Genomic DNA, 25,417 nt, shown 5'->3' with positions numbered 1-25,417 from the left:
ATGAAATCCAGAGGTTGCGGGTTCAAATCCACCATACGGCGGCAATCAAAATGGTTGACAAATTTGTGTCATGTAGAGTCAAATGTTCGAACAGGTTTGACTACCTACAGGGGTTTTAAAAAATATTCTCTTCTTGAGAAAAATCTCTCCACACCTGAACATACACATTGTCACTTCAGCAATCTAACTTAAGCAGCTGTCTGTATGTATGTCTCCCCTGTAGCTCAACCAGATGAGTGACAGGCATGACACCTGGAGATCATGGGTTCAAATCCTGGCTAGGGCAGCAATTGAAGTCTCTTACTTTAGAGTCAAAAGCTTCAATTCATTATTTGTATTTTACTTTATTATTTTAACAGGTATTATTTCGTTTGTGCTCTTTTGGTTTAAGTCTCATGTGTAACATGTATGATGCTTTAGTGGTTCAATTGTTTTCTAGGTCAGCATTGGACTAATCGGTCCTTCTTTCCACATGCACATAAATATTATACTTCAAAATTTTTATTTTTTCATTATGTTCATTCTCATCTCTGAGTCCTGTGTGCTGATAGTTCCCATACATATCTGCTACATTGCATTCTTCAATTGCATGTCCTTTCAGCTTCGTTGCGTGTTGCAGGACCATTGTTGCTTGGCCCCGTATCGCTGTCTACAGCTATATTTCACTTTGATTTTAAGTTTATTTTGTGTCTGAATGTTATTTTCATTCAGTATCAGTTGTGGAGATCAGATTGATCAGATTCACGTCTGCAGCTCCATCATGGATCAAACACAAACATCAACACATGAAGATTTTTCTCCAGGATGCAGGTACTTACTTAACAAAAGAAACAGTACATAGGCTATGTCTATATAAGAATGATATTTAGTGATGGGCAATTTCGAAGCACGCTTCATGAGGCTTTCGAAACATTTACAAAACTTTTGTTTCGAATCATTGGTTCGGGGGGTTGTTTCAAACTGGCCAAAGTCTCATGATTTTAGCAAACGAGGCTTCATTATGTCATAACTGTTTCCAAACATTTCGACAATCCGACGACTCACTACTAGGGGGAGTTGATCACAAATTACCAGTGTAGGTGAACTCGGTTCAGTTTTATTGTAAAAGTTTATAAAACATTCGATCCTTCTGACTAATAACACTACCATTTTGTCTACTTTTTGTTTATAGGCAGATTTAATGACAAAAAGAATGTGCATAATTAAAAAGGGGGTTCGTTTTAATGATTTGTCTGCCATAAATAAAACTAAAACATAGAATACACTTTTAATTATGTCTTAATTAAATAAAATAATTTTTTACAAATATATTTTAAGAACAATCTTGCTATTATTTTGTAAAAAGTGTAAAATGTTTGGACAGACCTTGCTGCTTTTACACTATTTTGACCAGCAGGTGTCGCCAGCGTGTATGGTGTTTTGAACGCTTCGAAAAAATGAATCAATTCACGAGCAAATGGTTCAGTTGATTCAAAGCTTGGAAAAGCTTCGTTTCTCCCATCACTAATGACTTATTGATTATTTCCATTAAAGTACAATATATGACAGTTCAGAGACTAGTAGCAAAAGCGCAAACACTAGTCGATTCTGAATCGAATCGGGACCCAAAGAATCGAAACTGAATCGATTCATGAGGGTCCAAACGATTCCCACGCCAACAAGACACAATAAAACAATATAAGAAAGCAGCTCTCATATATCGTCAAATGCTAAACTATAAAAATAAGTTTTAAGACCCAATTTAAAAGCAGCAAGAGTTTGAGCCTGTCTAATATAAAGAGGCAAACTGCTCGTCACCCCTGCTCTTCAACTTTACTCGTGGAACAACTAGAAGCAAATGGTCAGCAGATCTAAGTGCTCTTGGCAGGGCATAAAGATTGATCAGATCAGACAGAAGCCTTGGTGCTAAGCCATTAAGATATTTACAAACAAGTACTAAAGTTTTAAATTGTATCCTGTAATGGACAGGTAACCAGTGGAGAGATACAAGAATGGGGGGGGGGGGGTGATGTGTTCCCACTTTCATGTTCCCGTCAACAGGCGAGCTGCTGCATTCTGACCCATTTGCAGTCTAGAGAGTGAGGCCTGACTAATACCTGTATAGAGGCCATTACAGTTATTGAGGCGACTAAAAATAAAAAGATGCACAACTCTTAGAAAATCTTTAAGAGACAGAAAAGGTTTCACCTTGGTGGCTCGTCTCAATTGGAAGAAAAATTATTTTTCAAGTTTAAAATCACAATCCATGATAACACCCAAGTTTTTAACATGGGGCCTCACAAATGAATTAAGTTCACCATGGTTTAAATCTGCTGACTCACAATTACCCCCTGGCCTAAACAACATAACTTCTGTTTTCTTTTCTTTAAAATTAAGGAAATTTTGTGTCATCCAGGCCAGGAGCTAAAGAGAAGATATCTTTCAGATTCAAAGGCAGATACATTTGCAAATCATCTTCATAGCAATGAAAAGAATACCAAATTTTCTACAAATATGTCCCAAAGGGAGCGTTTACAGAGAAAACAGAATATGCCCCAAAATGGACCCCTGAGGGACCCCACACATAAGCAGTTGAGGAGACAAAGTCACTAACATGAACTGAGAATGATCTTTTAGCCAAATAGGATCTAAACCATGCCAGTGCTGTACCCTTAACACCAATACATTGTTCTAGTCGTGAAATCAAGATCTTATGGTCTACTGTATCAAATGCAGCCGATTAAAATCACACAGTCCCCTGAATCAATGTCAAGCAGCAAATCATTAAAAACCTTCTACTGGAGAAATAAAAACAACCTTCAGCAGTGCATTTTCTGTACTATGCCGAGATTTAAAACCAGACTGAAACACTAATACCATTCAAATCAAGAAAGGAATTCAATTGCCCAAATACAACCTTTTCCAGTAGTTTGGAAAGAAATCGTAATTTTGAGACTCCCGAAGCAAGGCTACCATTAATAATTGAAAGGATTTTTGGGCCAATTATTTCAAATGAATCTTTTAAAAGACAAGAAGGAACAAAATCCACCCCCACATGAAAATGATTTAATTTTAACAATGGTCTCATTCAAAGAATCCAAAGACCCCATCTCAAACTGATCAAAAGCAGCAGAGCACTCAGTGTAAATAGATAAAAAAGTTGATGGCAGAGAAATATTTGCTCCAACAACCTCAATCTTACTAATAAAAAAGTCTAAAATTTCTCACACATTTCGGCCGAGGGTTTTAAGTAGGGGTGTGACGGTCATTATATAACCGTGAGACCGACGGTTATAGTTGAACACCGTCATTAGAACTCTATAACTGCCAAAACCGTGTTATTAAAATATTTTTTAAAACATTTTTTATCATAAAGAATTTTTAAATACTATTTAAAAACAATTGTTAACAGTCTGTGTTACACGCCCCCTCACGTTCTCGCAGTGAAAAATACAGAGCGGAGCAGACACTGGCATACAGGACAGACCAGGTTACTTTTCGGTTACTTTTGAGATTTAACATATTAAACAAAGTCTCACCTTTCCAATCATCTCTTCCTTCTAGTTAATTTATAGCATCAAATAAACATGAATGACCATGAGAAGGAATGTTTTTTTAACCACGGAAAGGCTTCAGTACACTCCGCTTTTCAAGTTCAAATCCTCCCATGCTAATCTACTAACTCTCTTGAACACACATTCACTGCTAGTTGTCTTGCTGTTAATTTTAAAGAAACGTAGAGCAAGTAGCTAATCAGTGTCTAGTTTATTCAAACGCCGGGTGAGCACTGTGCAGCGCCACTGCGGAGAGTGTTTGCTGCGCGTGGCCATTGTGCTTTTACACCGGCTGCGTTTAATAACAATCTCAAGTTCACATTACTTTCTTTTACCTGCATTTATGAGCAAAACCTCTTCAATACGCTTTTAATCCAAATTGTTTTCGTGCTGTTCTGGTCCATGTAATGACAGATATAGACACAATTACAGACTTAAAAAGCCCAATGCACAAATCTGTTTCTCTGAAGATTATTAAGATAGATGATAGATAGAGGATTAATTTATGCTGGGCAGAGAGTGACAGCGCAGTCTTCTGGCAACAGTGTGTTTTTTTAAAAATATTTCATTGCTTTCTGTTAAATTGTTCAAAGTTATTACTGTTTAAAACACATTTGGCATCACATTCATGATTTTATGGTAAAATGACATTTCCCGTCAATCCACGAGCATTTAAACGAGCAAAACGCCCCCCACTTTCACATTTGACTCACGTCATAACCGTCATCAACAATTCTGAAACCGGCACACCCCTAGTTTTAAGCAAGTAGCTTAGGGAATGTTCAAAACAGCAAAAATATTACTAAACAACACAGCTGGCTCTTGAGAGTTATTACAAAATCTGAGAGATACTTTGATTTCACAGATCTAACAGTTTACTGATATTTAGACATACTCTCCTTTAAAATATCATATGAAACCTGCAAATTGTCCTTCCTCAAGTGGCGTTCTGCCCCTCTACATTCAAGCCTTACAGCCAGAGTTTTAGCATTTAGCCACTGTTGAGCTCTAGGTTTATCTCATATTGTCTTAAGAGGGGCATGTTTTCACAGAAACACACATCTGTGCAAGTTCTCAGTTAAATTGTTTAACTGGATTATTGTTGTGTGTTATAGTTCAGATCATCAGAAGAGATCAGATCCAGAGTTCAGTTGTGTGTCTATGAAGAGTGATGCGTCTATGAATCCACCAATAACCTTTAAGAATGAATCAACATCTCCTGCTGTCAGGTATAAAACACTCTGAAACATGTGATTATAGCTTTTATATGATGATGTGTTTTGTTAAAGAGATGATAAATTATTCTTGTGATTGTGTTTAGTAAATGTTATCTTCATTATTATACAGCACATGTTCACATAGAGAGACACATCTGTACAAACACTGTCACAGTCTTTATATTAAAATAGTGTAAATGAAAAAGTCATATGAAAGTATTATTAGTAGGATACATGCAAAGTAGGGATGGGCATTTTACAGTAATATAATAATCGAATATTTGTATATTTAAATTACGTTTTTATGTATTTTTAATAGGGGTGTCATGATTCTCCAAATCCTCGATTCAGTTACATTTTTGATTCTAAGGTCACAGTTCAATTCGACAGGTTGCTCTGCCATTTTTGGACTAAACTTATATGAAATATAATATCTGACCTTGAACCCGTAGAGTCGTGCCGCCAGTGTAAACATTCGGTATACGCACAAACCTAATAAAATAAAACTTCAGTACTTTGCACCTTAAAAACGCGCTTTTATTACCCTGAGACCAGAGGTGTAAAAAGTACTCAAAAATGTTACTCAAGTGAAAGTACAAGTACTGAGTGTAAATTTTACTCAATTAAAAGTAAAAGTATCTGGCGAGAATCATACTTGAGTAAAAGTAAAAAGTACCACATTAAAATTGTACTTGAGTATTAAAAAAGTAAAAGTAACAGGAACATTTTAATTTTAATCTCTAAAAACATGAAGTGAATGCACCACATACAGGGTTTTATCATGCTTTACAACTGTTTGTATTTAATTGTATTTCATTATCAAACTATAAAACGACCTAATTTCAGTATGCAACATGCTACTCAAAGTTTTGAAACCTCGAATTTAACTAAAGCAGAAGCTGATTTTCAAAATTGAGTATCAAGCATCTCACAGACAGCCAGTGCAGAAAGAGTTGTATTAGTTCTTGTTCACACTGTCAGTCTAAATCTGATTTTGGTGCATATTCGATTGGAACCCAGTCACATTTAGAACGTGTGAAAGGCCAAAAAGCACATGAAATCTGTTTTTTTCTGTTTCAAGCTATATCCAGAGGTGGTTTGAAATACTTTTCAAATCACATTTTCAGAACAACCCAGTCTCACCCCATGGCGTCAATATTTGACGACACTTGACCATGCGTCAATATGTTGACGCGGAGGGTATACCTTTCGCGTCATTTTTTGACGAACTGGGGACTTCAATACTATTAAGTCCGTTGCATTCTCTTTCCTATTTTCTTACCATTTTCGCGTCGGTTTAGGGTTAGATTTGCATAATGACATCCCTACCCAAACCTAACTCTAACCCCAACGCCAGGTGACAACTGTTTAATTTCGCGTACCTAACTCTAACCCCAATGCCAGGTGACAACTGTTTAATTTCGCGTACACTGTTTAATTTTGCGTAATCTAACCCTAAACCGACGCGAAAATGGTAAGAAAATAGGAAAGAGAATGCAACGGACTTAATAGTATTGAAGTCCCCAGTTCGTCAAAAAATTACGCGAAAGGTATACCCTCCGCGTCAACATATTGACGCATGGTCAAGTGTCGTCAAATATTGACGCCATGGGGTGAGACTGTGTTATTCAGAAATACATTTAAGTCTGACCGCTCTGATCGTATTTTTGTAGCTTTTCGGTTACGTCATGCTGTTGCGTCACGTAAAATGTAAACACGATTGTTGTGCCAGTGTGACGTCATTGCCATAGAAACAGTGCAGATAATCCAGAAAATTGCAAAACCCTACAGGACGCACAGATCGGATCTAAACAGTTGTGATACACAATGTGGACAGTGAGTCTGTCCAGTCAGACATGCAACAAAATCAGATTTGGACTGACAGTGTGAACAAGGTCTTAGTCCTGATAGAGAGGCTGCAAAATACAGGAAACGTGAGCAGATACTTCCTGGTGTCTGAAACTCAGGCCAGATATCCATCCAACTCTTTGCTGGCTTAATTCAATTTAATTCAATTCAATTTTATTTATATAGCGCTTTTCACAATAGTTAATTGTTTCAAAGTAGCTTTACATTAATAGATGTATGAAAAGCATAGAAAGACGAGCATAGTAATAATGTAACGTATACAGTAAAGAAGTAAGTTAAGCCAAAGGTGGCGGACTCTCCAGGGGATGAAAAAACCCCCTAGGAGAAAAACCCTCCTGGCTATTTCAGGGGGAAAACTCCTAGGAGGAGAAAAAACCCTTGAGAGATACATATATATATATATATAGGTAGTATATAGATAGTATATATACTATCCTACCCAAGAGGGCCTTTCCAACAAGCAACCCACGAGTCTCTAGCCCTTTCCCCAGCCGAGATACGGTGGTCCTTTCCCCGATTTTTTCCACGGCTGTAGCTTGGGCACCTTAAGCCCCCTCGGGTATAAGCGACCCAAAGGCATCCAAGCTACGGTCGTGGGAAAATCAATGAATGGCCGCTGTATCTCAGCCTGGGAAAGGGTTAGAGCGTCAGGGTTGGCTCGTTGGAAAGGCCCTCTCAGGTAGGATAAGAGACGCCAAGGGCGAATGCCTAGGATATAAAGCGACCGAGCCACGGACATTTGAAATTCAGGAGACCGTCTGCCACAGAAAGGGTTAGGGAGTCGGGGGTTGGCTCGTTGGAAAGGCCCTCTCGGGTAGGATAAGGGACCCGAGGGGCGAACACCCCGGACTTAAGGTGCCTGAGCTACGACCGTATGAATTTCAGGGAGTGGCACGCTGTATCTCGGCCAAGGAAAATAAATAACATTTAAATTTAACTGGCCGTCAGCACAATTCAATTGGTTTGGTAAGAGTAAGGGAAAATAGAATAAAGTGATCTCTAAAAAATAAGTACTTTTTGACTGTAAATAAAATTGTAAGGAGTAAAAAGTACTTTTTTTCTTAAAAAATGTAATTAAGTAAAACTAAAAGTACTGATTTTAAATTGTACTCAAGTAAAGTAAAAATCGCCAAAAATAATACTTAAGTACAGTAATCAAGTAAAATTACTCAAGTACTTTACACCTCTGCCTGAGACTATACCCCAAGAAGTCATGTTTAAATGCTGTTTTCATAACTCTTAAGCAACTGAAATAAGTTGTTGTGAAACTTAAACAGATCTCAGTTCAGAGAAACGACCGGTCCTGTCACAGACACCGTTCTGCTGTGCACTCGTGCTATGTTCTGATTGAGTTCAGCTGAAGGTGGGAGGCGCTTGCTGTTTTTTTGTTTCTCATGTAAAGAGCAGCTCGTGTGGTGTCTCCTGCATCTGCTACAGTATGAACAGAATGCCATGATATTCAGCTTTATTGGGACTCGTTAGGACGGGGTACATGAGCCCGCCTTAAACGAGATGTCGCGCGTCTGACTGTGAGCGCGCTTTGGTGTTAAGCTCGCTTCCGAGCGTCATAAAACGAAACTCATTGTGGCGGGTAGCAAACTCACTTGGAGGTTGATATTACCCTTAATTTCTCAGAATATTGGAGCGGATCGGTGTGAGTGTCTTCAGATCTACTGATATAAACCAGCCATCTGGCCGAAAAACGTCATAAACCGCTTGGCTGTAAGCCTTTTGAATGGCCGTCTTGAGAGGGCGCGATTCAAAATGCTTGGAGCCGTGAAAAGGTCTGAGGCTGCCGTCTCTCTAGGAAGAGAAAATAACAGTCGTAAGACCGTGCTCTCTTGCACTGTCAGTACCGTAGCGGAAAACTGAGGTGGGCTGCGAGCGAATTTCAGCGAGAAAGCGACTGAATTATTGTTTAGAATCCAGCCCGGTGTCCCGGGAATGGGTTGCCAAACCTGGGTTTGACGGCGGCCGTCGATAAAATTATGGATGGCGGGCCGTGTGTGCGTATATTGACCGCTTGTCGGTAAGGCAAAAAAGTGTTAAGAAACACTGTACAGCCGTGGGGTGTCAATACACAGTATAGTAGGCACGGAAATTGCTCTTCAATAACGTTCACCACTACAGTGAGGTCGCATAACCGACAGTATTATATGTGAATGTTTCTGGATAAACAGAGTACACAAAAATATATCAGGGCAGTCCAGTGGAGGCGCGACTTAACCCTTTTTCTCCCAGACAGTCTGTTCTCTGCTGCCGACGCGAGTGAGATCAAAGCTGGCCATTCAGGCGGTGGCCAGAGCGGCTCACAGACCAGAGCAGTTTGTCCATGTGGTTTGATGTCAGACTTAACCCATCAATGCAGAGAGGAAGACTGCCGTGAGGCCCGCGGTATTGCCATTGATTTAAAGGGCAGAAAAACCGGGGTATATAAGAGATGAACCAATATTCAGCGCACTGATATAGGACGGGACTGAATACATGGAGATGTTCGGGCCTCAGCATATTATCAAACAAATTTGTTCTGCCTCTGATTCCATCTAAGCCAGAGAGAAATGACAGGGCAAATAAACACTGTGAGCTCTGCCGGAGTGAGACAGACCCAGGCCGGTTAGGCTCTATAATAAGTGTTCTTAGTGCTCCAATAACGGCGTGTCTGCCCTATCAAGCAGACGAATGAGATTGTGCCGCTCCAGGAGGGGAGGAGCGTGAAGCTCTGTGATCGCCGAATACTAGATGGTTGCGCGAGAGGCAAGGAACCCGTAAGACCAGGTGCTAACTCTAATAAGCCTGAAAGAGACCTCGCTGCTAAGGAGGGAGGTGCGAGGGACTCCGCGAGTGTAGAGCATAAGTGGCTGCGTTGAGACAGAGAACAGGGGCCGGACCCACCTGTGTTTGCTTGTCTTATGCATCTATCTAGTTCCATGGCTTCACGGCTTGTTCATCTCAACGAGAGAGGAACAGCAGAGGGGAGCATGTAACACAGATAGAACAGCCATGCATCGTATGAGCGGTCTCCACCCGGCGATGCAATCGGAGGGAAATTCATGTAAAGCGTGAACGGTTGTGTTGTGACAGAACACAGGGGTGTCAGCCCGTGTGTGCTTGTCTGTGTGTCTATCTTAGTCTCATGGCTTGCCGTGTGCTCAGCAGGGGGAGCACGTAACATAGATAGAAAAACCGTGCATATGAGAGCAGTCTCGGCGTGGGAGGTCCCAGACCGGCGAGGCCGTCGATGGAAATTCATAGGAGCGTGTCAGCTCACTGAGCTAGTGACAGAGATCTCGCCACTGGGGAAGGAGGAGCGAGGGACTCCGCGAGCGTAGAGCACGAGTGGCTGTGTTATGACAGAGAACAGGGGGTAGGAATCACTGCAGAGCAAACAGGAGTAAAGTGTCTTGCTTAAGGGCACATCAGTCAGTCCAGTTCAAACTAGGGATGTGCACGAATGATCAAATATTAGTTTCTAAAAAATAATCATTTGAAAAAAATTATTCCGCCTCAATAATTTGTTCTGAGTCAGGCCAGAGAATCTCATTCACATCACAGGCTATATTGGTCCTAGCCAAACAAAAGGTAAAATCCTCTTGTATGATCCACCCCTTGCATTCTTCTATTGATATGTCGATCTGTATGGAAGGCAATTTGATGCATTTCTTTATTCCAGTAGCATAGTCCAACGGTGTATGCACACTAAAGTTACTCTACAGAGCAGTCTTACTGTAAGTACATCTATCTGTTTTCCTTCCTGAAGGCTCTGAAGATGGAGGCAACAGTGAAGCGACTCAAATTAGGCTTTACTCATTGCTCAGCCTCCCTCTGAGTCATACCATGAACAAGGACATGGTCAGCTTGAGTGACTTGAATTTCATCTAAGACTGCTTGTCACCTTGCCCTTTGTCTCCCTCCTCCTCTTTCACCACGTCGTCCTCCTCTTTGACCACATCCTCCTCTTCTTCCTCCTCCTTCACCACATCCTCCTTCTTTCCCTCCTCCTCTTCCTCCTCCTTAACCCTATGGGGTCCGACCATTTTGGGACACTGTCAGAGGTTCTGACATACTCTTACATTTGGTCTTTTTTCAGTTGCTTTAAAACATTATAATGGCAAGTGTCTCATACCACTGTGTTCAGCACAAACTGGGCTAAAATATTATATGAGCTACATGTATGTACATGTTTGTATTTTTGAGAGAAAAAGGTTTATGCGTGGTTTTTAAAAAAGCAAAAAATTTAAGTCACTGATATAAGTCCACAAAACCCATACTAAACATGTTTTAACAAGACTTTTCTAAACAGAATCTAGTAGTCTAGAGTTTTTTCTTTAAAGAGTAACTAAACCCTAAACCAACCTTTTTTAAGATAATGATCTGTAAGAATGGGGCTTTATTAGTGCTGTTCATTGATTTTAGTTTGATTTTAGACATTTGGATATAAAGTGTTTCAATACTACAATATATGGTGTAAAAACGTCTGAGTGCTACCCTCTTCAGGTTGAACGGTGGCTATTGCAGTTGAATTTTCCTATTGGATGTTGGGTCCAAAAAATAACTCGTGATGTAAGCAGGTTCAAGCTCACCACGCCCTTGTTACGATCTCACCACACACTTGATATGAGCTTAGTTCGTCCCCTCTATCTCCGTTGGGATCTGCCCACTTTTCTTGCATTTTTCAAATATTGCCAGTGGGTGGAGTCAGACTCTGACCAGGGGTTTAGTTACGCTTTAAAATGATGTGAAAATCATCCTGCCTACTCATTCACATAAACCAATATATTGATTTTGAAATTGTAAGATTTTTGTTTAGAGGGGCCATATGCGAGAAGGATTGATTGACAGCTAGCAAACAAAGCCTTGCATAATGAGCTGCATAATGAGGCAGGAATGTGAGAGAGAACTACAGAATGTGAGGACAAATAAATACATGTTTGTTTGAGGTTTATTAAGAAGTTAACAATGTAATCAAAATAGAAATGAAGGTCAGTAGGACATTTTCAGTTTATTTGGAAACAAAGCCTCTTCAAAAACTTAACTTGTATAAGAAACTGATAAACAACAGAGATGTAAACTTCATGTGGCTCATGTTACCATATAACTTTATGTCCAAAAAGTGTTTTTCCACTTCATATTTTTGTACTGATGAGAGGGATGCAGACCTGTAAGAGAGTTATGAACAGCTGTCAGCATAAATTGTCTACAGAAATACCCTTAAACTAAATTAGTATCTCAGATAAACATCTGCAATGATGAGTTATATAAAAAGCTGTTTTCAGATGACCATTTTCAGATGCCCATCCCCTTATCATCTAGCTTCTGTTTTAAACGCGTTTCTGTAAGCGAGTATGAACTTTAAAAACACATTGCATATGGCGTCCATATCTGCGCGAGCTCGCGTCTCCGTGGAAACAACGCGGCGCTCATAATAAAACGGTGTCGCGTGTAAAGCGCAATGTATGGAATGCATTGCATGTAAACAATGTCATATTACAGCAGATCCCGCAGTGCAGCATTACTCAAAGTTGCCATGAAGGATACGAAAGTGAATAACTGTGTCTAACACTGTACAGCATGTAACAATGAAATCCGCCATTACGTGATCACGCAAACTCGTTTGTAAATAAGCATGTATCATATTACAGCAAACACTTAAAAGATACAGCAGTGCAGCATTACTCAAAGTTGCCATGAAGGATACGAAAGTGAATAACTGTGTCTAACACTGTACAGCATGTAACAGTGAAATCCGCCATTACGTGAAATCACGCATACTCGTTTGTAAACAATGCGAACGTTTTTCAATCCGTTTCGTCTTCCATTGTTCTTCTTCTAAGGTAACGTTAAAGAGAAACGCTTCTCTTCTGTCTATGTCCAGACAAAAATAAAGATATTTCTCACGTGTGTGTATAAAGTTTATAATCCAAACATGCGGTAAAGTCTTTAAATCTGATGAAACTTTAAGCTTTGTTTATTATTGTTGGAACTGCTGGTCTCTTCATTACCATGCCAACAGCCTGTGGGCGTGACCGCATTAGAGATAATGAGCTCAGCCAGGAAAAACAGTACTCTCTTTACTTCAAAGCAGATTATATAAACAGGAAATATTTGTTTTTGATTATAATTAGCTTGTTTAAAAGTAGACATTTCAGGCTTTCTTTGGATATGTGTATTATGTTTGTGTGACGAGTTTCAACTGATTTTTGTAACGTGATTTGAGAGACATTAGTGTACATTTATAGTTCGATTTTTAACTCTTCATAGAGTCAATGCTAACACGTTTAAAGAGTCAATGGGTTCAAAAGTGTTAAAATAACTCTATTGGAAGTGGACCCATGAGACACTTTTAAAGTGTTAAAATTAACTCTTATAGAGTTATTCTGAGGTTCCAGATTTAGCTGTGTAGTGTTTATTGTTCAGCAAAATGATTGTGCTTCTTGAAAAATGCCGTTATGGTTTTGAAATTTTAGTTCAAAAGCCTGAAGCAATCGAGAAAAACTGTAAATAATTTTTTTTCTGTTGCTAATATTTTCAACATAAACAAACTATATAAAGAATAAAATATTAGTGTGTTAAAACTATATATTATAAGCTTGATGTTAAATTTTGACTTTAAAAATGTATAAAAATCTTTACTTAATTTAAATAAACATTTGAATGTTCGCTTTTACATTAGCTCAAATATTAGAATATGAAATTATTAAAAACTACCCATCACAAGTTAGAACCAGTGACTTTCTGGTTACCAGTCCGCAGTGGTGGACGAATTACACAAATCGTGTACTTGAGTAAAAGTAAAGATACCCAGGGTAAAATATTACTCAAGTAAAAGTAGAAGTACTTGCTTAAAATTTTTACTTGAGTAAAAGTACAAAAGTATCTGCCTCAAAATGTACTTAAGTACAAAAGTACTGTGATTTATTATGGCCGTATCATTTTTGTCACAAAACTCAAATTATGTGAAATAACTCTCTTGGCTAACCAATCAATTAATAAAAGAACATTAATAAATCAGACACTGATGTCTATTAAAATGATCATAAGCCTAAAACCTTAAAAACAAAAAATTTCCTTTAGCATCAAATGAAATAACAGGATTTGAGAGCAGTATGTCTCATTTCAAGATTTATTTGTTAAATAATTTATCAGTTTAAGTGTAATACAAACTTGACCTAAGCACAGGTTCACAATAGTTTTCAAAACATTAAATACATAACGTTATCTAGAAATCAGTCTCCCTTTCTTTGACAATAAAACAAGCCTTACAAAATATAATTTCAGAAACGTTTCATGTGGTTTAGCATGTCATATGTATATTATAATACATAATTAAATGTATTTATATATTTTGGAAGCAAAACTTTTGAAAATATGAATAACAATCTCAGTTAATAGGGAGCACTCCAATCCACCTGCCTGTTTAAGCATCATACACTGTATGGCTAGTCAAAATGTCATTTATATTTTACAACAGTGTTGATAGTGATTCATTGTCATTTTACAATAACAGAGCACTAAGCTTCAAATACAATGAACTTAAGTGAAACAGCTAACTATACGGCTAAAAATAGCTTCAGCCTGCATAGCTTAAAGTTCATTCATGATAACGTCGTATATATTTTAGCAACACAATTAACAGTTTTCTGCAAGCTACTGTTAAGATTGCTTATTTAAAAATATAACCAGAATAAAAATGGCTTACCTCTACGCGTTTCCTTAGATTGAAAGAGTATTCTTTTAAAACGAAATAGCACAGTTTCAGGGCAGGCAGAGAAGACGCGAATGACTCGTTCTTTTATTCAAGGACTTAAAAAAACTCGCGTAAATAAGGCCATTGTTGTTGTGACGGGTCAGTTATCTCCTCCGTTGTTTTTGAATGTAGTTTCATTCTCCAGTCCAAATGATGCATTGGCTGGCTGCTGCACTCGCGTGACTCGCGTAGCTTACGTGAAACAGCGCGGCAACCAAAACAAGTTCAAAACAAAGCGCATGCTGTACCCTGATTGGTGGTTTGACGCATCACATGTGCATCTTATTTTTTTTGTGCAGCTTTAGTTTGCCCAGTTACGTTTTTTATCCACTGATAAATAAAAAGGAACGACCGATTTTTTAAAATGTAGTGGAGTAAAAAGTAAGATATTTGACTTTAAAATGTAGTAAAGTAAAAGTAAAAGTCTTCCAAAATAAAAGTACTTGAGTAAAGTACAGATACGCGAAAAAACTACTTAAGTACAGTAACGAATTACATTTACTTCGTTACTGTCCACCACTGCCAGTCCGACTCTACCTGACCTCCACTGACCTGCAGATTGTTCCCAACCTGTATAAACTTGTTTTGCTGAGCACAAAGGAAAATATTTGGAAGAATGTGAGTAACCAAACAGATCTATTTATTTATTATATATTATATCAGTATTTTTTTTTTACCTATGATAGCAATAAAATTAGGTCTGTTTGGTTACATAACTGATGACAGAATTTTTGTTATTAATGGACTATCCCCTTAAGTAACAAGCAATAACATTTAGATTTTGTCTAAAGAGGTTTTTGTTAGCAGAAAGCACTCTATGTTGCCAAGTTGAAGTAAGCTGGTTTCAGATTATGATTTTAGGCTATCCTGACATAAAATGACCATTGTGAAACAGTCATGGCAATTTATGTGGTCCTGGCTCCTAAACGTTGTTCCTACGTCTATACGCTGGTCCTCCGCTGCGTATGACTGTGTTTACAACCAGTGCATCCTGGTGACATTTACTGACTTGGGCCATAAAAAAACGATTTAGGTGCCATCATTGTACAGTCTATGTTTATTAAATTTATGTCATGCAGTGTGACCTGTCATGATCTTATAAGATAATTGAAATTTCATTGTGTGTAGCAGGCTTTTAGGCTGTTAATTCTCCCTACGCCATAGTGATGCTGCCATGCTGGATGTTGCAGGGTCCTGAACAGGGACTTTACTATGTGCATGTTATTTGTAAATATATCCTCTCCAAATAGAGCTTGCTTTAATTATATTTAAAAGGTCCTGGAAAGTTGAGGAACGTCCTGGAAAGAGTGGGAACCCTGGACATACATCAGTAAATAATACTTCATCTTCGTCAGATGACTCATCCGCAAATCGCTTTCTCTTTCGTTTGCGGCAAACGTCATATTGATAAGTCTGAGTAACACCGAAAGCATGAGCAGATTCATCTACCTCAGCAAATTGCTCTTGTAGTGCCAACATAAAAGTGTAATGTCTGCAATAGTTCAACAGCAGTGAATAAGTCCATGTCGCCTTTTTGCAGATGAACACTTGTTGCCTTAAACAGGCATGAAAATCCCTCACCTTTTGGTGAAATTCGCCGTTTTGAAGCCAAAACAGGTGACCCACGTGAATTGTGTAGATTCGATGAAAAAAAATTTTTTTGGGGGGGGGCTGCGCGTTGTTTGTTGACGCGCTGTTCGCCGTCATCCAACATGTATCCCAGACATTAGATTTGTTTGAGTTCATGCTGCGCTGCAAAAACCGACAAGCAGGTGACATCAAAGTACCACAAGAGTGAATCGAGACTCTGCTTTCAAACCGCTCTCGCGCTACTGTGATGTCATCCGTCTTTTCTGTGTACTTCATCATATGCTTCACATGCTTGTTGAAGATGCGTGGAGCGACTGCCTTCGGGATGTAAAGTCAAGTACAAAACGCTGTAAAACTATAACTGTAGAATTCTGAGGCGTCAATCAATTAAAACAACATATTATATACACAGACTGACACTGCAAAGTGACCTGAAAGATGTTTTATTGGAATGGATTGGAACAAATGATGGAAATACTCCTCGCTTGTAAGTCACATGGTCTAACGTTAGTAGCCTACTGCTGTAAATACGTTAATGTAAATATGGTAAAACTGCAAAAATATTGCATGAAATGCTGTTAATAAGAGCATACTGCTACTAATACTGTTAATAAGAAAGTTTACCATTTACAGTAACATTTAAGCGATTTTACACTATTTGAGCGACAAAGATCCTAAAGTTAACTGTTTTCGGTGCACACACATGCACAAACTCAAAAGCCCATGCACTGAAACGCGCGTTTCAAAAATCACGCGAACACCTAATTTCTTTGGCTTGACAGGAGATATACGCACAAACTATATTGTAATACCACAGTCTCTGTAAGTATTCTCATAAAAACAGTTATTTATTATAAGTGAGCAGTTGATCATATGTGTGAGTGTACAGATCAGCGCTTCTCCACCGGTGTTAAAGGAACACGCCCAGATTTCGGGAATTTCGCTTATTCACCATATCCCCCAGAGTTAGATAAGTCCATACATACCTTTCTCATCTCCGTGCATGCTGTAACTCTGTCTGACGCAGCCCCCGCTAGCTTAGCTTAGCACAAAGACTGGAAGTGAATGGCTCCTGCTAGCATACTGCTCCCAATAAGTGACAAAATAATGCGAACATTTTCCTATTTATGTGTTGTGATTTGTATAGTCACACCGTGTACAAATAACAAGGTGATATGAGACACAGCCATCTTTTAACAGTATACATACTGGGAACTATATTCTCAGAAGGCGAAGCACTGCTACATGGGCGTCGATTGTCCGTTTCATCATCCACCTGAGCCTGGGTGTAGGAGCTTATGTCTAGCTGTTGGTCTCTTGTTTCCAGATGCTTCGGCTCATCAGGTGCACTCCTGTTTATTTAATGGGTGGGGTCTCCGTCGCTAATTGATTGCTCAACAGAGCATAATTTTGTATCATTGTTAGTGCTGCTAACAGACTGCTTGGCACCAGAGAAAAAACTGCATATTTGTGGGATTTTGTGTAAAGTGGCTTAATGTACTTTTTCTTTGTCTTTTTTAAATGTTCAATTGGCACTGCCACTTAGCTGCTGCCGCTTCTCCGATATCTTTTCGTTGTTTTTGTCGCGTTCGGCTGTCTGCCAATCATTTTCCAGATAGCTGTTGTGCGTGTCACACTTACTTAGTAGATGAGCAACTTACATCTTAAAAAGCAAGTACTTTTTGTAATTTTATAAAATATTTTTTTTTCGCTGGTTTCAGTTGATGCCCCTAAGCCTTTGGTGCCCCTGGGCACTCGCCCAGTTTGCCCTTATGGTTAATCTGCTCCTGAAAATAAGTTGCTGGGACACAAAAGAAAGTCTGCTGTCCATAATATCTCAGCGGGAACAAACGTGCACATGCAGAACTGTGATCTTTCAGGCTTTGGCGGTCAAATACGCTCATAATTAAGTCAAAATGTTCATTGGCGTATATAAATGTATTTAAAAAGGTTATGTGTAAAGTGAAAAGTTTAGGGAAAAAGTGGTTTAGGACGTATTAATCCATTACTATAGGCTTGTAAGTGTAAGTGACAGCTGTAACTTAGATGTTAATCAAAAAACAATCTGCTACTTAAAGGAATAGTCTACTCATTTTCAATATTAAACTATGTTATTACCTTAACTAAGAAAAGTTGATACATCCCTCTATCATCTGTGTGCGTGCACGTAAGCGCTGGAGCGCGCTGCGACACTTCGATAGCACTTAGCTTAGCCCCATTCATTCAATGGTACCACTCAGAGATAAAGTTAGAAGTGACCAAACACATCAACGTTTTTCCTATTTAAGATGAGTAGTTATACGAGCAAGTTTGGTGGTACAAAATAAAACGTAGCGCTTTTCTAAGCGGATTTAAAAGAGGAACTATATTTTATGGCGTAATAGCACTTTTGGGAGTACTTTGACTCGGCTGAAAAATCCGCTCCCCTTCTCCCTCTCATAATGGGAGAGGGAGAGTGTTACTGCGCCGAGTCGAAGTACTCCCAAAAGTGCTATTCCGCCATACAATATAGTTCCTCTATTAAAGGGATACTTCACCGATTTAGCATTCAGCTTTGTATCTGTAGAAACCCGGCAGTATTACTGAATGACCATGTTTCCCTCCCTCATTTCCCCCTGAGAGGAGAGATATCTTCATTTTGGTTCTGCAAAAAAGTCCTCCGATGATGTAATATGACGATTTTTGCATCATCGGAGGATAGGGTTGCCACCTGTCCCGGTTTTACCGGGATTGTCCTTCTTTTTAATAACCTGTCCCGGGAAATTTATCAACTCTCCCGGGACACTGAATGTCCCGGTTTTTGAAAAGCTATGTGAATATGAAATTTAGCGCGCGCACGGCAGAGAGGGAGACCTTGCGTCTGTGTGTGTGTTTGCCTCATTTAGCGCATGTAAGACAGAGAGCATCATGATTGGCCTGTTTCAGGACATCAACCAATCAATTGTCAGTGTGGGCGGGCTTTTATCTCTTCTCCCGAACCAAACTAAACAGTGTATCTAGAAACAGGAGCGCCATGGCAGAGGGAGAGTGCCCCAAAAGCGAAAATATAAGACACATTTTACACTAGACTACACGAAAGTGTATCCCTGTCTTAAAAGAGTTAAAATCTTGCATGGTGTAGAGTTTGTAACAGTGACTTCAGCTTTTCCCATGGCGGGTTAAATTATTGTAAAATACATGTTAAGGTGAGTTCAACAAGTTTAGTTTCATGTGCATATTTGCTAGTTGCTATTCAGACCTGTTTAAAGTTGCAATGGAATATAAATAAAAACAGTTTACATAAATAGTATAAGCAGCTTTAATAAATTGTATACCTGATTTACATATTTAAACATAATGAACAAATAATTGGGTAACACTTTACAATAAGGTTCATTAGTTAACACATTAACTAATAATAAACTGCACTTATAGCATAAAGCAATTTTTTATCTTTGTTAATGTTAATAATACATTTATTTAAATCTTGTTAACATTAGTTAATGCACTGTGAACTAACATGACTTAACCATAAACAGCTGTATTTTTATTTACTAACGTTATCAAAGATTAACAAATACAGTAACAAATGTACTGCTCACGGTTAGTTCATGTTAGTTAATACATTAGTTAATGTTAACAAATAAGAATTGAAATAAAGAGAATTGTAAAGTTTTAGAGAATTGCCAATAATTGCATAGGCCTATTGAAATTTTATGCTCTATGCTTGTGAGCAAACCAATTGGCCGGGTCATCGATATGTCCAGGTTTTTTATCAGACATGGGTGGCAACCCTATCGGAGGACTTTTTTGCAGAACCAAAATGCAGATATCTCTCCTCTCAGGGGGAAATGATGGAGGGAAACATGGTCATTCAGTAATACTGCCGGGTTTCTACAGATACAAAGCTGAATGCTAAATCGGTGAAGTATCCCTTTAAATCCGCTTAGAAAAGCGCTTCCTTTTATTTTGTACCACCAAACTTGCTCGTATAACTACTCGTCTTAAATAGGAAAAACGTTGATGTGTTTGGTCACTTCTAACTTTATCTCTGTTTGGTCCCATTGAATGAATGGGGCTAAGCTAAATGCTATCGAAGTGTCGCAGCGCGCCCCAGCGCTTATGTGCACGCACTAAGATGATAGAGGGATGTATTTGTCTGTTTTTTCATTTGTTTCTCTGTTCTTATTTTAACACTTACTGTTTACTTGATCATTTAATTACTTGAGAACTTTTTACTATTCATTAATATTAGGCAAGCATTTATGTTATCTTAGTGGTCACTTCTGATTGAAGACAATCCTTTATTCCACTGATTTAACTCCTTTGGAATAGAATACAATTGTAGTTTGGGGTTCCTCTAATGACTGTTGTTACCGCCAACAGCACAACATATCCCGGGCATATTATAATCTTGTTGTGAACCTCCTGGGAGTGTTTTATTGATCTTCATCTGTTAGTTGTGGCTGCTGTGACCATAGACTAAAGCAGTCCGCCACTGTCGTGTTCACATATGCCTAAACAAACTGAACCAAGAAGAAAAAGCACCAGGTTCTGAAACATAGACTCAGGTCTGAAAACACCCTAAGATGTCCTCAGACAAGTATTTTTCAAAATCCAAAGACATTTATAAAACGTTTTGGTCCAGTTCAAATGTTGAATGGTGTATTTTAATTTAATCTCAGTAATGTATTTGATAACTGAAGCTGATTTTATTCAACATTCATCACAACACTTTAACTCTTACTGAAAGCCACAAACATAAAACATTAAAATTGAATTATGATGAGAAAAAAAGTAAAAAACGAAAATCATTCAGAAATGAAAACATAAGAGAAAATTTTGTGATGTCTGATGAGAAAAATCTGATTTCATTACTATATAAAAAATAAATCACACAGTTAATATAAACATAAACTGATGAAGTTAATTTCCTTGTAAATCTCACTGATGTGTTTCAGTAAAACACAAACACACATAAATGAAACTAAAATGAAAATGTTCATAAACACTAAATGATGACAGGAAGAGAAACAAATTCAACTCACTGTAGATTTTATCTGTGTGTGAACAAACTGTGTGTCTCTGTTCTCTACAGGTTGAGATTGTGTAATATCACAGATGAAGGTTGTGTCGCTCTGACTTCAGCTCTGAGATCAAACCCATCACACCTGAGAGATCTGGATCTGACCTGGAATAATCTAAGAGATTCAGGAGTGAAGCTGATCTCTGATGTACTGAAGAATCCTGACTGTAAACTGGAGATACTGAAGTAAGATCATCTCTTTGATAGTCACACATGTGCTGAGGTTTAGTTAAACATAAACTGTATGAAAAATGCACACACTGAAATGTAAAGGATATATAAAGTCAATGAGAGATCTGATCAGTAAGCAGATACATCAGCAGTCTCATGAATAATTATGAGACATCGATACGACATCAAAGTACTGCAGTGTTTCACCACAACACAACCTGTGTGTGGTGGATTTTGGTTCGACACACTCGATGTTTGATTAAGTTGATGCATGTGTGTGTGTCGATTGTTTTTAATCGATTGCTTATGCCTGACAGATTGAGAGTTAGTAAAAGAAGCTCACGGCACGGAAGCTCTGTCTCCTGGTGTTTTATTAAATACATAAAGTGTACAATTAAATGTTGCCACTCGTCATGCCTACAACAATGCAACAACACTAAATGGTGTCAGAAGTAAAGGGATTCGGAGTGAGGACAGCGAACTGAAACGAACTGTTTTGCACGCCGGCTAACACTTTGCATGTTAAACGTGGATGAGTATGGAGCAATTCAAGCCGCCCTCGCCATTAATGTTAACGGGCAATTTAGCCGAAAACTGGCGAAGATGGGAGCAGCGTTTTCGTTTGTATATGACCGCAACGGGAGCAAGTGACAAAGACAATGAAGTGAAAATAGCCATTTTGCTACACACGATTGGTGAAGAGGCGTTGGAAGTGTATAACACACTCAACATCACGCTTGCCGATGAAGAGAAAGAGACGATGGTAGAAATGCTCAAAGCATTCCATGACTACTGCAGCCCACAAAAAAAATGTTGTGTTTGAGAGGCATCAATTCTGGTCTCATCCCATGGCAGAAGGCATTTCAGTGGACAGATTCATCACAGAGCTGAGACAAAAAGCAAAGATTGTGAGTTTGGTCCAAGTGAAAATGACATGCTTAGAGATAAGCTTGTGTTTAGCATAACAAACCCTTCTCTTAAAGAAAGAGTGCTCTGGAAAAATGATTTGTCATTACACATAGCTATTGAAATATGCAGGGCAACTGAATTAGCTAAAACACAGATACAGGCAATGCAAAATGCCCCTGCTGTTCAAGATTTTCAAATAAATGCCATAGGAAAAGCAACAGATCAGAGAAAACCAAGTATAAAAAATAAGAGCAGTAAGAAATCAGCAACATGGAACTGTCGCAGATGTGGAAAGAGCCATGAGCCACGCTAATGCCCAGCCTTTGGAGCAGTATGTCATAAGTGCGGGAAAAGCAACCATTTTTCAAAGGTATGCCACTCTGTCAGCCATAATGATAGCAGAGCAAAGACAGTACATAAGCATAATGAATGAAATGGACTCAATGTACATAGGCATTTTGAGGCACGCTCAAGTACAAGATGTGCAACAAATAAAGGACAGTTTGTGGTACACAACAGCCATCATCCGAGGTGTGGAGATAAAATTCAAACTAGACACTGGTGCAGAGGCAAATGTGTTACCTTTATCAGTTATACAGGAACTCCCTGGTCCAGTCCAGCTTCAGCCTACATCTACAGTGTTAGTAGCATTTGAGGGTATACGCTCCACCCCGAAAGGTGTTGTGTCACTGAAATGTAAGACAGACAAAGCTGAAGCCACACTACAGTTCTATGTCTCTGACCAATCAGATATGCCGATCTTAGGCAGAGCAGCGTGTGAGGAGCTGCAGCTTGTAAAAAGGATTGAGCTGCTTAACAAAAAGTCTGCAACCACCAAAGAGGAGCTGGTCAAGATGCATCCATCAGTCTTCACTGGGTTAGGTGAGTTTCCAGGAGTTCATCATATACACATTGACTCGACAGTCACACCGGTGATTCATGGATGCAGAAATATTCCACTGTCTGTTCGAGACAAGCTGAAAGAAAAACTTCAAGATCTTGTGCAAAGAGGTGTTATAGCCCCTGTAACAGAGCCCACAGAATGGGTAAACAGCCTCATTATAACAGAAAATAAGAATGGTATACTGAGGGTATGTTTGGATCCTCGTGACCTGAACAAGGCAATAAAGCGCCAACACTATTCCATTCCAACTCCTGAGGATGTGTGCAGTAACCTGGCTGGAAAGTCCATCTTTACCATTCTTGATGAAAAAGACGGTTACTGGCAGATTAAGTTGGACGAACCATCATCAAAACTATGCACCATTAACTCACCATGGGGCAGATATTGTTTTCGGAGACTCCCATTTGGTATAAAATCTGCAAGTGAAGTGTTTCAGCAGAAGAATTGCGAAACATTTGTTGCATACATGGAGTACTCATCACTGCCGATAAGATAATTACTAAGGAAGGATGCTGCCTGGCAGTGGGATTCCCATCATAGTGCTGCTTTAAAGAGTTTAAAGTCAGCCCTGACAAAATCACCTGTGCTGAGGTTCTATGATCACAAGAAATCTCTTACAATACAAGCTGACTCATCAAAAAACGGTTTGGGAGCCTATCTCATGTAAGAGGGACACCCTGTGTGTTATGCATTGCGAGCACTCACTGACACAGAGCAAAGATATGCTCAGATAGAGAAAGAGTTACTCGCAATACTCTTCGCAGCGAGAAAGTTTCATCAGTACATATACGGGAAGCCTGTTACAGTACAATCAGATCACAAGCTCCTAGAGAACATCATGCAGAGTGACTGTTGAGTGGCGGAACCAAAAAGTGGTGAAGATTAGTTCCACCCGGACAAAGGTCCCTGAAACACCAGTCACTTCCGGGAACTCCGGGAAACCCAAAGTTGAGTGTTATGGGCAACAGTTGTGCAGATGAGTGTGGCGATTGATGATTGGGCAATTCAATGAAGAGGAGGCACATAAATAGGGCATTGGAAAAACAGGTAGGGGAAGTTTATTCTAGCAGATGCTGCGGGTGAGACGGAGTGTTTGGGGTGATTAGAGAAACGGATGTGCTGTGGATATTGTGGATTGGGCCAAGGGAAACTGAGGATTTGGCGTGAACAGATACTGGGCTGAGTATTAATCACTACCTTTATTAAAGTGTCAGTTGATATGTGTAACTTACTTGGAAGAGATCGTAAGCAGTGAAGACTTACTGGAAGCATAGTGAAAGAGGCTGGCATGAGGAGTATTGTACTGTGGGCCGTGTTTACATCGGATATCTAGAAGGAAGAGGAGAAGATCTCATGTCAACGAAATTGTGACTACACCGAATTGTCATCATGTCAGTGTTTACCCTGAAGTGTGGAATATCAGTGTGCCTCTTGTGAGTTGTGATTAGTGTGCAAGCGGTCCCACCGTGGAAAGAACTGGTGGGCGAGCCGGAAACCAGCTAAGGAAGGAGTATGTTGCATTGTTGTGGCTGTGACGCTTTCATCTGGCCATCCGCTGCATCGGTGCTCCCAATTACCCAGGACGAATCCCCGGTCCAACGTGGTTCTGACCTTAATTAACTGTGAGCGTGTGGAGTGCAGTGGGTGAGTCTTTTTCTTTGATGTGTGTGTACACTTGGAAATTGCAGTGTCGTGCTGCATCCATGTTGTCAGCAATCACCTCCTAGGCCGGGAAAGAAACCCTGTTGGAAAGAACGAGTATTGGTGCTGGTGGACAACCACTTTCTTATATACGCTGCTTGTGACATCCTACTCCCTTTTCCCCACCTGGCGGTGGCGAGGCAACAGTAACAAGTAAGGAACTGTGTGTGAATATTGTGGGGAACGTCAATGGAGGAAAATAGTGGCTGCTGTATGGAAAACTAGCTGTGTTGTCTCTGTGTATGATTACCTGTCTGTGGAGTGATTTCAGAGCCCCCCCCACCCTGTCTAGATCTCTTGTCCTGTCAGTTGGAAGAGAGGAGAGGGAAGCATTTGACCTGTTCCTGTGCTACATACTTGGCACGACAACCAACCTGAACTTACCCATTGTGGTGACACCAACTGAGGCCGCATTAGGCCCAACGAGGAGCAGCCCTGATCCGTAACCCCAGAGTGTTTTCTACGTTTGGAAATTTACCGTGTGGACTCACCTGTATGCCCAAGTAAAGACCCAGTTGCCCTTCTGTATGCTCACCGTACGACCAGTGTTGCCAGGGTCGCGGTTTTCCTGCACAATTGGGCTATTTTGAAAATACAGTTGCGGGAAAAAATTCGGAGTCGCGGGTTGCGTTTTTTTGGGCTAGTTTTATAATGTGCCGCGGCCGCGAAAATGTTTATCTGTAGACTTATAAAATGAACATTCTTTATTTTCCT

The 25,417-nt window shown here is 39.4% G+C and overlaps 1 protein-coding gene across 1 annotated transcript in view; it reads left to right on the top strand.

Moving 5' to 3' along the window:
- Positions 1-25,417, top strand: part of LOC135770628 (protein NLRC3-like) — a 233,401-nt gene that overhangs the window by 109,217 nt on the left and 98,767 nt on the right. The window contains exons 3-4 of the mRNA XM_073815510.1: positions 712-810; positions 4,649-4,762. Of these exons, the coding sequence (XP_073671611.1) occupies positions 712-810; positions 4,649-4,762 (213 nt within the window). The remainder of the gene's footprint in view (positions 1-711; positions 811-4,648; positions 4,763-25,417) is intronic.

This window comes from Paramisgurnus dabryanus, chromosome 8 (genome assembly GCF_030506205.2).
Source record: "Paramisgurnus dabryanus chromosome 8, PD_genome_1.1, whole genome shotgun sequence".
Lineage (NCBI taxonomy): Eukaryota > Metazoa > Chordata > Actinopteri > Cypriniformes > Cobitidae > Paramisgurnus > Paramisgurnus dabryanus.
This window is presented reverse-complemented; position numbering and strand designations above follow the sequence as displayed.